The following is a 15,034-nucleotide window of genomic DNA, read 5'->3' as shown; positions in this document are numbered from 1 at the left end:
TCTGAAGGCTGAATATCACTTTCAAAAGCGGGGATCTTAGATTATCTACAGAGCTGATTCTAATCAGCCTTTATTATAACTTCATTTACAACTTCTTTTAACTCTGTTAACCGAAGGAGAACAAAGCCGTGACTACTTCATAAAGACGTTGATGTTTTTGAATGAGTGACTGTAAAGCTGGAGCACAGCAACGACAAGGGGTGAGCCATTTCCTATCTGACAAAAGCCTAAAGAGACGGAGAGCGAGATGGCACGAAGGCAAGTGAATTGCACCAACAAAACAAAAGAAGGGAGAAGTCATGCTCCAACGAAGTGGGAGGTGGTCTCTCCTCCTCTCTTCTTCCTTCTTGTTGGTTATTCCCCCCTTTTCCACAGAAAGGATAAAAAAAAATGCCATAGATTCCAGTGAATGCCAGTGAGACTCAAGCGAGCTATTCATGCTGCCAGTTGATTTAGGCATGCCTCGCTACACACCAATCAGCCCCAGCCTCAGCCTCGCCAGCCAGCCACTCACTCACTCGTCTGCCACTCTAACGCAAGATGGAGACAGCGCCAAAAAGTTCCAATTAAAATCTCCGTTTGTGATGTCTGTGCAGAAAAAAAAAAAGAACAGCAAATAAAAAAAGGGTTTTTTCTTTTCCGATGGCGTAGGAGACGACAAAACAAAACCCGCCAGAATCCCGTGGAATAGCCTCAAACTTGGGGGGGGGGTTTTTGGGTTTACACAAACTTAACAAGTAAGAGGAGAGTGTTTTGATGCGGGTGGGGTTCCTTGTTACGGAGAAACAGAGCATGTTGCAGATAAAAGGAGGATGCAATTCCTTTTTTTTTTTAAAGGCAGGGCTGATAAAGTGTCCACCAATTTGACATCATCGCCTGGCCGTTCTCTAATGAGCCAAAGAGAAGGAAGAACGGCGTCCATGGAATCATGCTGCTGACTTTTTTTTACCCCTTTATTCCAATCTCACAAGTAGCTGTCAGGCAGTCGGTCTGGCCGTGCTGTTTATCTCACTCCAGGAGGATGTTAACAAGACAAATGAATGAATAAAATACACAAATAATGTGTTTAGGTAATGTTAATAATGCATGAAATGGAAGCTGCTTTGTGTCAGCTGAGCTGGATTCAGGATCTCTTCTCCAAGTTTGGTGACAGGCTTGTTTATTCTTTTCTCTCCGAGGTGATGTGTGACCGAAGCTGGGCGTCTACAGCGCGTTTCTGCTGATGAGGGAAGTGAAAGAAAGAAAGTGCTCTGACAAATTTCAGCTTTTCTCAGCTCATACGCTGTCAGTGCTGAGCCATTCATCCGAAAGCGGCAGTAGGATCCTGCTTTTCATCAGTCATGCTTTTTCTTGTTCTGTTTCATGACTGATTTCAACATTAATTCTTGCTGTTTCTTTCTCCTACAGTGTCTTGCAGGGGAACTGTCTCGCTGGACTTCTAGCCACACTTTCCACCCACTTACTCTTATACCCTTAAGAGAAATCCAGTTCAGCCATCCACCTTCAAGTCACCTAATATATAAATACAGCTGCTCTGTGAAGACCTCAGAGGTTTCTTAGAGATCCTGGGTGACCTTAAAACACAGCAGACAGGTCCAGAATAATGTTGTGAGGAATGTTAAAAAAATTTGTGGCTGCTGGATATCTTAAAACCCTGCAGTAGGAAATCAGCTGCAGTTTTGCAATGATGCTACTGATTAACTAGATTTTCTACTCTTATCAGAATGTCACCACTACTTACTGACCGCTAAAAGTGTGCAAACAGGTAACTATTCAGGGCATGAAAGCTCATATCTGCAAGCAAATATTTTATGAACATCCACAAAATCCTGCATCCAAGCAGTCCTTTGCAAGTAAGAATTGTAGAAATTGATATTGGTTAGACAATTATGACTCCTGCAAATCTATCAAGTTTTTCAACCTGAATGACTGACTGATCGATCATCAGAGAAAGAGAAACTTTGGAGGAGCTGCAAGAATGCACGACTCAGCTGGATCTGTTAAAGAGACGACTAGTGGATAAGAACTCTGGAAAAAAGAAAAGCTCTTGGAGACAGAAGAACCGAGATGTAGATTTGCTTCCCAGCAAAACGATAACCTTAAAACGTAAAGATGGAGCTAAAAGAAAAGACGTATATCAGAGCATAATCATTTAAAATAATCATCCAATCAAAGTCTAGACCTCAATACAATTGGGGGATCTGAAAATTTGGTGTTAGATTATTTATTCATTATTATTTATTAGTATTTATTAAAGTAAGTGGGTAAAGTAATATTTGAGCATGTATAGACCTGCATTGTAAGATAAGCCAAAGTGTATCTAACATCATGGATAGTTAAAAGTAAATAGTTATAAAACAAGTTTAAAAAAATAGGAGGAGGGGAGATTTGAGCCAAGAAACTGGGTTAGAAAATAGGAATGAAATCTAATTCTTTGTGGGCTTCAGTAACACTGAAGGGGGAAGCAAAATCTATTAAATTGGGGTTGAAGATGTGACTGAACAACTCAGAAAGCAGAGACCCCATGTTTCCCCCCACAAACTCCAAAGAAAAAAGCCCCTCTCCTGTCATAAGGTGGGTGGGGACAGAAGACCTGAATTTGAGGCAGCTTAAGTGCTCTCTGGAATCAGTCAGCGTTCCCCTCCTTTCCCTGTCCTGTCCACGGAGCAGAAATTTGACTACGAAGGCGTATCCATCCATAACAGTAAATTGTCCTTTGGGGAATTTTGGCGGGGCTCCGTGTTCTCCCTCCCATCTTTTTTATCCCGCTCTAGTCCCAACGTGCTCTTCCAGTTCCAAAAAGCTGTCTCCGTCACTCTCAATCACCAGCAGCTTGTTCGTATGCAAAAAACAGACTCGTTTTCCCATCATGGGGTTGTTTCTTAATCAGTCCGAGGTATCCATGAAGAAGTGAACGGATCGGAGACTTGCAAAAAGGTTCTTTTAGGATATGTCTTAGATAACTTAATAGGAAAAGATTAAAACTAATTGATTATAATTTATATATTTAATACTTTTGAAGAGTCATTTTTTAAAAGCATTAATAAAAAACTTGGCAAGCAAATAAAGAGGGAACCAAGACATGGATTGATGCATGTATTGTAATATAAATACTTCCCCACGTTAAAAATCCTTTGGATTCACAGATTTTAACATTAGCATTAGCATTGCTCAGGCAGGAGCTTATTGTTTTGGTAATGAAGGATGTGCTGTAAGTGTTTCTTTAATCTGTTTTGAAAAATGTTTCAGGTGGTTTTAGATTTTTCATCTTATACTCATTTAAACAGCATGTTAGGAAGGTTAAGCATTCAAAACAGCTCTTCAGGTATCAAGATTTATTTTAAAAGCACTTCCTGTAAACATGACTCATAACCAGCTGATGCAATAATTACTTATACAAGTATGCTGAAATACTGCAGGCTAAAGCGAAAACATTTTAACCGTGTTTAGGTACTAAGCTATACTGTAGTTAGATAAACTGTTGTTTGTCAAAAGTGCAAAGATTTTATATCAAACTGAGTCTAGACTTTGAAGTCTTTTTAACCAGTTGTTGCCCTTGCTTGTTAGCTTGGTAAGAAATATTTCCTGTCAAAATGAACCCCAGTGTTCTCCGCTATTTAGTTCATTATGCCTTAAAACTCCAGAAGGTAAGCTAACAATGCTGTGGCTACCAGAGCAGATATTTGCTGATTGATCAGTCAGGCTATCAGCTTTCTTTACTAAAATGGAATTCATGAATTATTATAATATAGTTCAACTTTATTGATCTCGTGCTGATGAAGATTCTCAGTCATCCAGGTCGTAGTCATTCCGTAAAAGTTTAAGAAACAATCCACTGGACTTGGTTTCCAAGGTTTGAAGACGCTTTTCGCTTCCCCTCCAGGAAGCTTTCTCCATTAAAATGTCTGGATCCGCAGTGAGTTCTCCTTTTGCAGAAATTTACCTCTGCATTTAACCCATCCCTTTGGGGAGCAGTGGGCTGCCATTGTGTGGCCCCCGGGGAGCAGTGTGAGGTTTAAGGGTCTTGCTCAGGGACCCAGAATGGCAGTCTGCGGGAGTGGGGCTTGAACTCAGAACCTCAGGATTCAAAGCTCTATGCCCTAACCCATAGGCCGCCACTCCCCAAATTTAGACATTTTAAGCTTATACAAGTTATTTTTTTAATAGTGAAAATAAAGGGGATAACAGGCCAAAAATCCCCTTTAAAGACCCACCTTCCACACACTTAGATGGGTATGGGGTATTGCAGTCTAACAAAAGAAGCCAAATGACTCCCGTTCCAAAGGGGTGGACCCATTCGTCTGTTTCAATTTGCATGGTTTCGAAACAAAAACAAGGCTTTGCTGGACTACTGTATAAAACCACAAACTCAACGCTATTCCTAGCATTTTGAATTAAAAAAGATTCTTGGATGGGAAGCAAAACGTCTTCAAACTTGGAAAAAAAGTCCAGTGGATCGTTTTTAATTATCTTTTTTTGGAATGACTATGACCTGGATGACTGAGAACCTTCACCAGCATATTGCACTTCTAAGGACGCACCGTTTAACAACAATCACGGATATCTGCTTTAAACAGATTTGAAGACCTTTATGGTCTCGATAAAGTACATCAATTTGATTCTGATTCATAAACTCAAGATTAGTCCCTTCAATCTGCTAAATTTTAGCTGTTACCAAATTACATGGCCCAAATTAGTAGTTATACAACATTCTTTCAATATTAAACAGCATAAAGTAATGATAAATAGCAGCTGTAAGGATGATGGAAAAGGCAGTTTTTAGATATCGATATTTGGTTTTATCAATCGATCTTTAGATGAATATGAGAAACGGTTCAGGATTAGAAAATCAGCTCTAATCTTGAGCCCAAACATGCTTCAGTTTCCACATTTTCGTAACAGTTTGCAGCCAGAGACTACGTAAATCTTTTGTAGCACAGCTGGTAAATCAGTTCAACTTGTTCTCAAGAGTTCCCTTTCAACTTCCTGGTAGGAAAAACAACAGAAGCAGATTTCTTCTTATGAGTAACAGGGAGGGTAAGTCTCCGACAGGACAGAAAAGAAAAAAAAGCATTTGGTTCAACAAATGACAGGATTTTAAATCTGCTCAGCAGCTGAGAGAAACCAAACTTTCAGCTGGAATCTCCTCCTCCAAGGTAATCCCCCTCCTCTTTGTGGCTCAAACTTCCCCCCCTAACGTACTACAGCTGGGGAGAGGGGAAAAAAATAGGGTCAAGGATCATCTTACTCCTAATACTCTAACTTCACTCCCTTCCTACCCTTCCATTCAACCCCCGCCTCACTCCAAACCTCATTCCATCACTGCAGCTCCCCGTTTTTCTATCTCTCCCTCCTCTTGTCTTCACTCCCACCCTTTCCCGTGCCCTCGGCCCGGTGCTAATTGGTAAATCTGTTGAACCATGCCATCCCAAACAATGAGACACCTGGAGCTCTGTCAAAACAAGTTCCTCTGCGCAAACGGCCTCCAGTGTTAATACAGCAGCGTGCAGAGCTGCAGATCCTGCTGTCGTCCTGCAGGTTGCAGATCAAGCCATCTGGGGGAATTTGTCAAAGATGAGCACACCAAATGAGCCAATTGGGGAGCGGTTCAATAGGAATAAAGATTAATCATCAGGACTGCATCTTACTCTTGATCCTCATTCTTTGTGCAAGACAGCAATTAGAAAACTCTTACTATGACCAATGTTTTTTTTCTTTTTAAAGTCTCCAAAGGTCAACCCTCAGTGTTTCAATGGAAACATCCCTGACAGGCCATCATCCAAGACTGGAGTCACACCTTAGGCTCAAGGACACTGCGTCCACGCTGGTGCAGACAAAGGTTTGTTTGTAAGACACACACACACTCACACATGCCGAAAGACAGACCGGCACACCCAAAGTTGATCCTGCCAGACCTTGTCAAACAAGTTTTAGCAAAGACAGAGGGAGGGAACAGAGGCAACAAGTTGACATGAAGAAAAGAAGGTTTTTTTCCCCCTCAACCAAGTCTACCAAACATGATTTAGCATCTTTTCTTACTTATTTATTTGAGTCATTTAGTGTTACGTCCAGACAACAAATGCTCCAGCAGAGTGTGCATAATCAGCAAGCAATTGATTAGTCAAACAATTCAAGTAGGCCCTCTAGAAGGCCAGGGTTGCCTCAGAGGAGATTAAGCCTCCTCTCCTCTGGGTTTTTTGTAATGCCCAGCCTATTTCTGGCTTCACAGTGCCTGACTAAGGCAAATCCAAACAAGGCTTACAGAAGTCCCTCAGCATGTCAGCTCCGCGGCAGTAACGGCACCAACTAACCTTACCTTCAGGCACCACTTTTTTATTACTTTGAGGTTTCTTAAAAACTGATTTAGAGGAACATTCAGTGTCAAATGTGGTTATCTCAGCTCTAAATCTTCAACCAGCGGATGCAAACATTGTTGTTTACTGCATATCTGCATTAGGAAAATCCTGTTAGCCAGTTTGTGTAAAGAAAGAGGGCTGTATTGAAAGCAGATGCATAGGAAAAGGCAAACACAAGACGAATGCATGATGGAAGGAATGGCCTAGAGAGGGATGCTAGTAAACTGTTAAGAAATGACACAAACGGCCGATTGAACAAAGACAAATACGGTGCCTTTTCCACATCCTATTACATATAATAGGATGTCAATGTGTTCTAATGGGATTCTAATTGATAAGAAATAGGTGGTGCATAACTGTGGGAAAAATGGAGAAATTGATATTGAAAGAAATCTATAGGATGTATTTATAATCAGCCATCCTGAGCCTGCTGTATATCTTGTGGGTTAGAGTTCTACCACCATTTTTATTCTTCCATCCTAAAAGGTTCACTTAGATTGGATGCAGAGCATCTTGCCTCAGATCCTCAACTGGATTTCTGTTGGGCGTTTAAACGGATCATTCTAACAAATCCTGCTGTGACCATGCTTTATATTAAACCACATTATAGCTCTGGCGGTAAATTATAGCATCTTCCTTCTGAAAAGTGCATCTTTTTGCACAATCCAGCTCTCCTCTTCAAGGATTATCATATTAGAGATGAGTATTGGCGAGGTGTTCCCAATACTTGGGTTACGATAGAATCATTTCACAATAGTGCTAAATTAGGATATTCTACCCAACATCAAAGTAGATGTAGAGATAAGAAAACAGGTTCTGTATACACTATATTGCCAAAAGTATTTGCTCACCTGCCTTGACTCACATATGAGCTTAAGTGACATCCCGTTCCTAATCCATAGGGTTCAATATGACGTCGGTCCACCCTTTGCAGCTAGAACAGCTTCAACTCTTCTGGGAAGGCTGTCCACAAGGTTTAGGAGTGTGTTTATGGGAATTTTTGACCATTCTTCCAGAAGCGCATTTGTGAGGTCGCACACTGATGTTGGACGAGAAGGCCTGGCTCTCAGTCTCCGCTCTAATTCATCCCAAAGGTGTTCTATCGGGTTGAGGTCAGGACTCTGTGCAGGCCAGTCAAGTTCATCCACACCAGACTCTGTCATCCATGTCTTTATGGACCTTGCTTTGTGCACTGGTGCACAGTCATGTTGGAAGAGGAAGGGGCCAGCTCCAAACTGTTCCCACAAAGTTGGGAGCATGGAATTGTCCAAAATGTCTTGGTATGCTGAAGCATTCAGAGTTCCTTTCACTGGAACTAAGGGGCCAAGCCCAGCTCCTGAAAAACAACCCCACACCATAATCCCCCCTCCACCAAACTTTACACTTGGCACAATGCAGTCAGACAAGTACCGTTCTCCTGGCAACCGCCAAACCCAGACCCGTCCATCAGATTGCCAGATGGAGAAGCGCGATTCGTCACTCCAGAGAACGCGTCTCCACTGCTCTAGAGTCCAGTGGCGGCGTGCTTTACACCACCGCATCCGACGCTTTGCATTGCACTTGGTGATGTATGGCTTGGATGCAGCTGCTCGACCATGGAAACCCATTCCATGAAGCTCTCTGCGCACTGTTCTTGAGCTAATCTGAAGGCCACATGAAGTTTGGAGGTCTGTAGTGATTGACTCTGCAGAAAGTTGGCGACCTCTTCGCACTATGCGCGTCAGCATCCGCTGACCCCGCTCCGTCAGTTTACGTGGCCTACCACTTCGTGGCTGAGTTGCTGTCGTTCCCAAACACTTCCATTTTCTTATAATACAGCTGACAGTTGACTGTGGAATATTTAGGAGCGAGGAAATTTCACGACTGGATTTGTTGCACAGGTGGCATCCTATCACAGTTCCACGCTGGAATTCACTGAGCTCCTGAGAGCGACCCATTCTTTCACAAATGTTTGTAAAAACAGTCTGCATGCCTAGGTGCTTGAATTTATACACCTGTGGCCATGGAAGTGATTGGAACACCTGATTCCAATAATTTGGATGGGTGAGCAAATACTTTTGGCAATATAGTGTATGTTCATTGGTAGATATTGATTACTCAGGTATTTTGGTAGACATCTTGTTAGGGGTTTGTGCGGTGCTATCTACCAGGGCGGTGATGGAATAGCGCATTTCCCCCCACATTGTTTCAGGTATAAAAACATCAAAATAAATTAAACTACATAAGGTAAGGAGCTGAAAGATCGAAATTATATTGGTTGGACGAAAATCGTATAAATATCACCAAATCTATTTTCTCCCACACCACATATCCCCCATATTAAAAGCCATTCATTTACCATGTCTGTCATGTCATCTTAATGCTGCGTCATATGAAACGTCATATAAGGTTCTCTCACCTGAGCTGGGGATTTTTGGCTTTTCTCCACAGCTATATCTTTCCGCCATGTTCCTTAACCGCCATTTCCACTACCCTCTGAGAACTAATGCCAACCGAGCTTGGATCAGTTAACCGTGCCAAGCTTGGTTCCTTACAACCATTTAAACGCCAGCAAGGTACCTCCCATTCTAGTGGCGATCTACGGTACTACTAAACAAGCAAATCAACATGGCGGCTCCCGTAACATTCAGGAAGTTTGGTTATAGTCGTGATATTTCACTGTTTGTGGAGAGTCAGGCGAAAAAGGCAGCCTTTGATGAATTTACTTGACACTTGGGCAGTGGATACGACAAACGATAGTCTTATCAGGGCAGGAAACAATGACAGACGTTGAGGTTCATCACACTGCTAAGAAGAATCATCACTGGAAATCATGTGGCACGGTAGAGAAGCTTGTATTTTTACGAATGTCGGAAATTTCATGACTACGGAGGCTGACTGTAATGAGGTGACACAGTCTGCTCATGGGCCCTTAGTTATCTCAGAACTGAGCCAGAACTGAACCGCGGCGAGACCTACTGATGAACTAGTACCAGTTTAGCGCGGTTCAGTTGTGTCTGGGATTTAAGCTCAACAGTTATCTTAGTTACCGTGCTCGGACCGATCTCGGCACGGTTTTAAAAGGGTAGTGTAAATTGGGTTTTAGTCTTCAAAGAAATTCTTATATTCTAGTTTCCTCAGAAAAACCTCAAACCTACACACTGCTGAACTCTATTCCTACTTTATGTGGCGAAATGATCTGCTATGCATTTTATTTTAAGGTATCAAAGCAAAAGGGGCAGAAACAAATTCCCAGCACAAAAATGAGGTGACTTTTTTCCTTAAAATTGTGTCCTGTTTGTGTTTGGCTATAAAATGTAATCCCAATCGAACACATAGAGGTTAATGTTGGTTTGGGGAAACAGGAGGAAGAGTTCAAAGGTTACATATAGTTCTGAGAAGCACCATGCAGATTGAAATCCTAATAAAGCAGGAAAACGGCTCAACAGTTATAAAGTCATCACCAACACTAATCATCTTACATAAACATTTAAGCTCTACTGATTGCATATTATAAGACATTGCGGATATTCAGAAGCATATAAGCAACAAATCAGCAGCAATGGATGAGAATGAGATTAATCAACATGATTTAAGATTTTTCATTCACTACTTTTTCCTATTTAAAACAAATCAGTAGATAATTTAAGTTTCAATCAAAATAAAGATAACTAAAAAAGCAGATTATTCTTGGAATTCAAAGGTCTCTCACCAAATGAAATTGGTGAAGGCTCAGATCTGACTGTCCAGGGAATTCCCAGCAGAAGGGCCCCTGAAAGGCAAAGATGGACGTTCCCAAGTCACACAATTATATCAGCTCTCCATCTCTCCTTTTTATTCTTCACACACACACACACACACACACACACACACACACACACACACACACACACACACACACACACACACACACACACACACACACACACACACACACACACACACACACACACACACACACACACACACACACACACACACACACAATCTCAGCAGACCAGGTTTTATGCAAAAAGAAACATGTTCGCATTGGGAAAAAAAAAGCAGCATCCCCTGGCTGTTTTTACTTATTTAAACTACCACCTCATCCATGCTGGCTCACATGTCTCCCCGGTGCACCCCCGACTCCTTTCTAACTCATTTTACACTGGAAACACAGGAGTCTGCTAGCCTATGAACTAGTATTACAGTTGCCTGGTTGTTAAACCAATGTTTCAGTCTGGTAAAACATTTCACCTACTCAGCGTGAGCAGGGATGCTTCTGCTTAATGATTTGATCAGATTCTGGCACTAAATAAAATATCTTTTAATCCAAATTAGAGGATGAAGCTTAATCACTTCTTGTTGTTTTTTTGCATCCATGAAAAAGAAACCTAAATACTTTAAAAATGTATATTCAATAAAAAATATAAATATACGCATTTCAGTTTTGCATGGGACTATCTGAGCTTTAACTATCCTGCAACTAAAAGCAAAAGATGAAGTCATATTTCAAACAATTGACAAGAGAGAAGAAGAGGAAAAGAAGGTATAGATTGAAAATAAAAGATAGGATAAACTAAAAGTCAAAGAACATGCAAAGGGAAGCAACAAGGCTTTTTTTTAGTCTACTGAGGGGCTCTAGTACCTTAGAGCTACTGTGCACTCAGATCACTGGGTTTTACTTGTACTTGTGTTGACCCTCGGGTCAGCTAGATAGCTCCTCATAAAAGCTATTCAGTAAACACTGTGGTTTACTGGTGAAACGCGCACACTCGTGCACGCTTCTAGATACAAATATCCATTATCCTCGTTAAAGTGCATTGCAGACGAAGAGTCACATATCTCCCCTGTGGGCTCATAGGGGTTATTTTTCAGGCAAATGTCATACCATAGCTGCTATATGAGAAAAACCTTAGGGGGGTACAAATACTTTTGCAAAACCTTTTTTTTTTTTAAAACAAAGCCTATTAGGCATTTAAAATATCCCCAAAGATTCTTTTCGATGTCGAGGGAACGCAAAAAACACAAAGAAGAAGAATCTGCAGTTTGTTGTTGTGGGTTTGCTTGAGAAGCGGGCCAACATTGAGCGGACAGTCTGTGGGAACAAGCCGTCATCCAGACTACTGGACAGCAACAGCGATTGAGGTGCTCTCATTGTTGCTGTCACGGTTCCCGGGGCTGACGCCACGTCTCGTAGAGCTCGGACACTGGCCCGGACCGATGACGCGAGACTGACCCCCCGCCTGAACCCGGCGATGGTGGCAAATCATTACAAATGTTTTATCTAAAACTGAAATACAAAAATAATAAATACTGTAGCATCATGTAATCCTGCATACTCAGTATTTTTAGCTCCAGAGCCTTTTTATGCAGCAGAGGATGGATGGATGGAAGCATGGGGGGGGGGGTGGTTATTTGGATAAAGGGTTTAAAATGCAGCAAGAAAGAAAAGCTTAAGGTCAGCATAAGTTAGGGACAAAGAAAGCCTCTAAGGTAAAGATGGCGGAGTAAGGACAGTGCGTGGGTGGCGCCTGTTGTCCATGGGGGTCGCTCATTAACTACAGGGAAGGCTGGCCCTCCCAGAGTCCCTTGCAATTGTCTGGACAGCCCAGGTGTATGGGGCAGACCACAGGAATCCCCCCTTTTTTTATTCCCCCACTACTGAAGGATGGACGGAGAAGTGGTCCCAGAAGGTGAATGTGATCCTTTTTGTTCCTCCTAACACTGAGCTAGAGTTGGGAGTTCTTTGACCCGCTACGGGAATCCACTGAATCATTGTAAAGCGTCCATTCTGAACGCTTAGCAGAAACACTGCACTGTTTTTCAGCCCCCTCTCCATCCCGAGAAGCAGGTTAGTCTGAATGGGAACAAAATAAGCCAGTCCTGAAGCTGTAAAGGCTCAGGTGGGAGGTCCTGCACCCCGTTAAAATCAACGGATTCCAACACTTCCTCCATACTAATTGCGATACACTTCGAGCTCCCTCCCTCTCTCTCTCTTTCTCCATCCCTCCAAAGCTTATGCTTCACTGCCTCACACACACACAATGACACACACAGTAAGGTGCAGTTGGGAAATGGTTAACACTCCAGCCGTCCCCTGCTGCCAGTGAAAGCCCACAAAACAATGGAGACATTGTTTGGCCTGGGCTAGACTCTAGACTCCCAGGCCGTGTCCGTGCGTGTGGATGTGACAAATCAGTGTGTACGCTCTTAAAACAGGGAGGATTCTCCTCTTAAAGCTTAAGATACAAATTACTTGTGCTTAACTGGCTTTTAAACCTCAGCAGGAGCAACACATAAAAAAAGAAAGAAAAAAAAAACTTCTATCACATTCTGAGACTAGATGGTTGAATATTTCTCCGTCAGGTGACGTCATGACATCACGATACAAGCCTGGACTCCAGCAGAGGAATCCGTTGTGTTGATGTTTAAAATATCAACATACAATAACCTGAGTTTGTAGATTTACTAAACAGCTGGTCTCGATGTGTCCGTGTGATACAGTTACGACCAAATACTTTAATGTTTGTTGTTTCGGCTTCATGTCATGGACCAACATTGGTTGGTTTAAATCAGTTTACTTTATAAATAAAAGCTGAAACAAGCCTTTACATTCAGCCCTGTTTATACTGACCACCATAAACTGATCCCTCTGATCCTGCATTGAATCACTGCCACACTGCTCAAACAACGCCCCACCTCCTTCCACTACCCAAAGAAATACACAAAACAGCAAAAAGATGGAAACAAACGTGTGTTATTAATATTAGCCGAGATTTGAGGAAGGAGCTGAAACTGACTTCAACAATTCTAAATATTAATGCCAATATATCGCTCATCCAGACTCCCAACAATATTCTGATAACAGATTGAGGCAGAAATAAACTTTCCAAAGATTGGTCCTCCACCTTAACTAAGAGGTCAAGCAAAGATAAGCAGCCAAAAAGGTCAACGGTAACCATTGTTAAGGTGGGGAACAAAAAAAAGAAGAAAATTAAGCTGCTTGACGAACATTTTACAACATGGAGGGAATTTCTCCGATTATATAACAGCAAATCCGAACAACCAAAATCAAAATATTCAACAAACAATACATCATCTCCATAGTAGGACACGGTAGTGGCAGCAAGGTAAGCTGGTCAGAGACAATCAGACAAATAATGGAGCTAAATATAGGGGGAACCTAGAGGTCGTCCTCCTAGAAGGAAAACGAGACCTAAGTTTGTTTACGTCACATTTCAGCACAGCGAGCAATAAGAAACTGCACTGGAACCAATGTTACCGCTACGCTGCGCTCTCACGCAATCGTGCTCGCGCCTTTTCAGCACACAAGAAAATATATCATCACCAGTAAATCAATTCAGCGAATGACATTCTTTTCCATATCATTTTGAATCCGTATATAATTCGTCTTTTAACTCAAACCAACAATAAAAAATTCAAATTTTGTTACATAATACCAGTACTTTCTTACCATAGATCTGCTATATAATAAAAATGAATACATTTGGGAGTTCTATTTGGATGAATCTGTTTAACATCCTGAAAAAACTTTTCAGCAATGTCCTTATTCAGCACATCAAAAAGCTACAGGCACATTAATAAACAAGCCAACAGGAAGAAGAATATATGGCCACCATATTGCTATTTTTTTTCCTATAAAATGCACTTGATGAAGCAAATCGTAAACTGGGGTCAATCAGCAGATTCCCAGATATGGAGGCTGCAGCACTTTTGATGTGAGGAGCTGAGGGAGATCTCAGTGCTTGTGGACGTTTGCACCACTTTTAAAGCATCCGGTGCTAAACAGCACCCAGAAAAATTATGAAACGGGATATTTCGACCACAATTTACGGAAGAGGATTAGGGCCACTGAAAAAAAAAAAAAAGTTAACAGATTTTTACATTTTATTTCAGTTTAACATGGGAAAAAAGAATTCTGAGATTAAAGTCAGAATTCTGACTTTTTTCCCATACTTCTTTTTTTTTTTTTTTTTTCCAGTGGCCCTAATCCTCTTCCGTAACAATTGGATAAAAGATAAGACACGAAAAACTTATAAAACTTAAGTCAGATTTGTTCATGGGGGCGGAATAAAAATGTATGCCACACTTTTCAGATTTCTTCATGGGGATTTTATTTCCATAAAAAAATAAAATAAAATAAAAAACCTCTAAGGCAATTAAATTACAGGTGCACTTATAGTATGATGGAATTGAAATCAGATGGATTTTATTTTATTAATCGGCCGACTTCTTTCTGCCATCAGTTTTCGTTTATTTTGGCCCACCGAGGGAAGTTGATCTCCACTTTTTCATCACATTAAATCCAAAAGTTTTGGTTTCAAAGACTGAAAATAAATAAAAAATACTTTTAGATGAAGCAAAGACTGGTGCAGCTTTCTACTTCTAGCATCATTCAGGCTTTCAAAAGTATCTAAGAAGGGTTAAGGAAACCTGCATGATAGAAAAAAACGATGTTCTGCAGGTTCAACAGCTAAAATTGCACATCAATAGGTGGATAAAATATTGAATAACTTTCAACCAATGATGCAAAAGTTCAGCAGCAGCGGTTCTTAAGGCTGCCTGCGGGGTGGTCACACACTTCAAAAAGGATCCAGCTTGGCCTCCTCCGAGGGGCACGGCGAGCCGGGGCATCCAGCCTGCCCTGAAGGAGAACAACCGGGATGAGATCACTTCCTCTTCTCTCAGCTGATCCG

The 15,034-nt window shown here is 41.5% G+C and overlaps 1 protein-coding gene across 39 annotated transcripts in view; it reads right to left on the bottom strand.

Moving 5' to 3' along the window:
* Positions 1-15,034, bottom strand: part of tcf7l2 (transcription factor 7 like 2) — a 103,477-nt gene that overhangs the window by 50,192 nt on the left and 38,251 nt on the right. For 26 of the 39 annotated variants that reach the window (XM_038272782.1, XM_038272774.1, XM_038272747.1 and 23 more), the window contains exon 5: positions 10,048-10,107. The exons of the other annotated variants lie outside the window; for them this stretch is intronic. In XM_038272782.1, coding sequence (XP_038128710.1) covers positions 10,048-10,107 — 60 coding nt within the window. The remainder of the gene's footprint in view (positions 1-10,047; positions 10,108-15,034) is intronic. 39 annotated transcript variants of the gene reach the window in all.

The sequence above is a fragment of the Cyprinodon tularosa genome, unplaced genomic scaffold (genome assembly GCF_016077235.1).
Source record: "Cyprinodon tularosa strain WSP-4 unplaced genomic scaffold, ASM1607723v1 ctg84, whole genome shotgun sequence".
Classification (NCBI taxonomy): Eukaryota; Metazoa; Chordata; class Actinopteri; order Cyprinodontiformes; family Cyprinodontidae; genus Cyprinodon; species Cyprinodon tularosa.
This window is presented reverse-complemented; position numbering and strand designations above follow the sequence as displayed.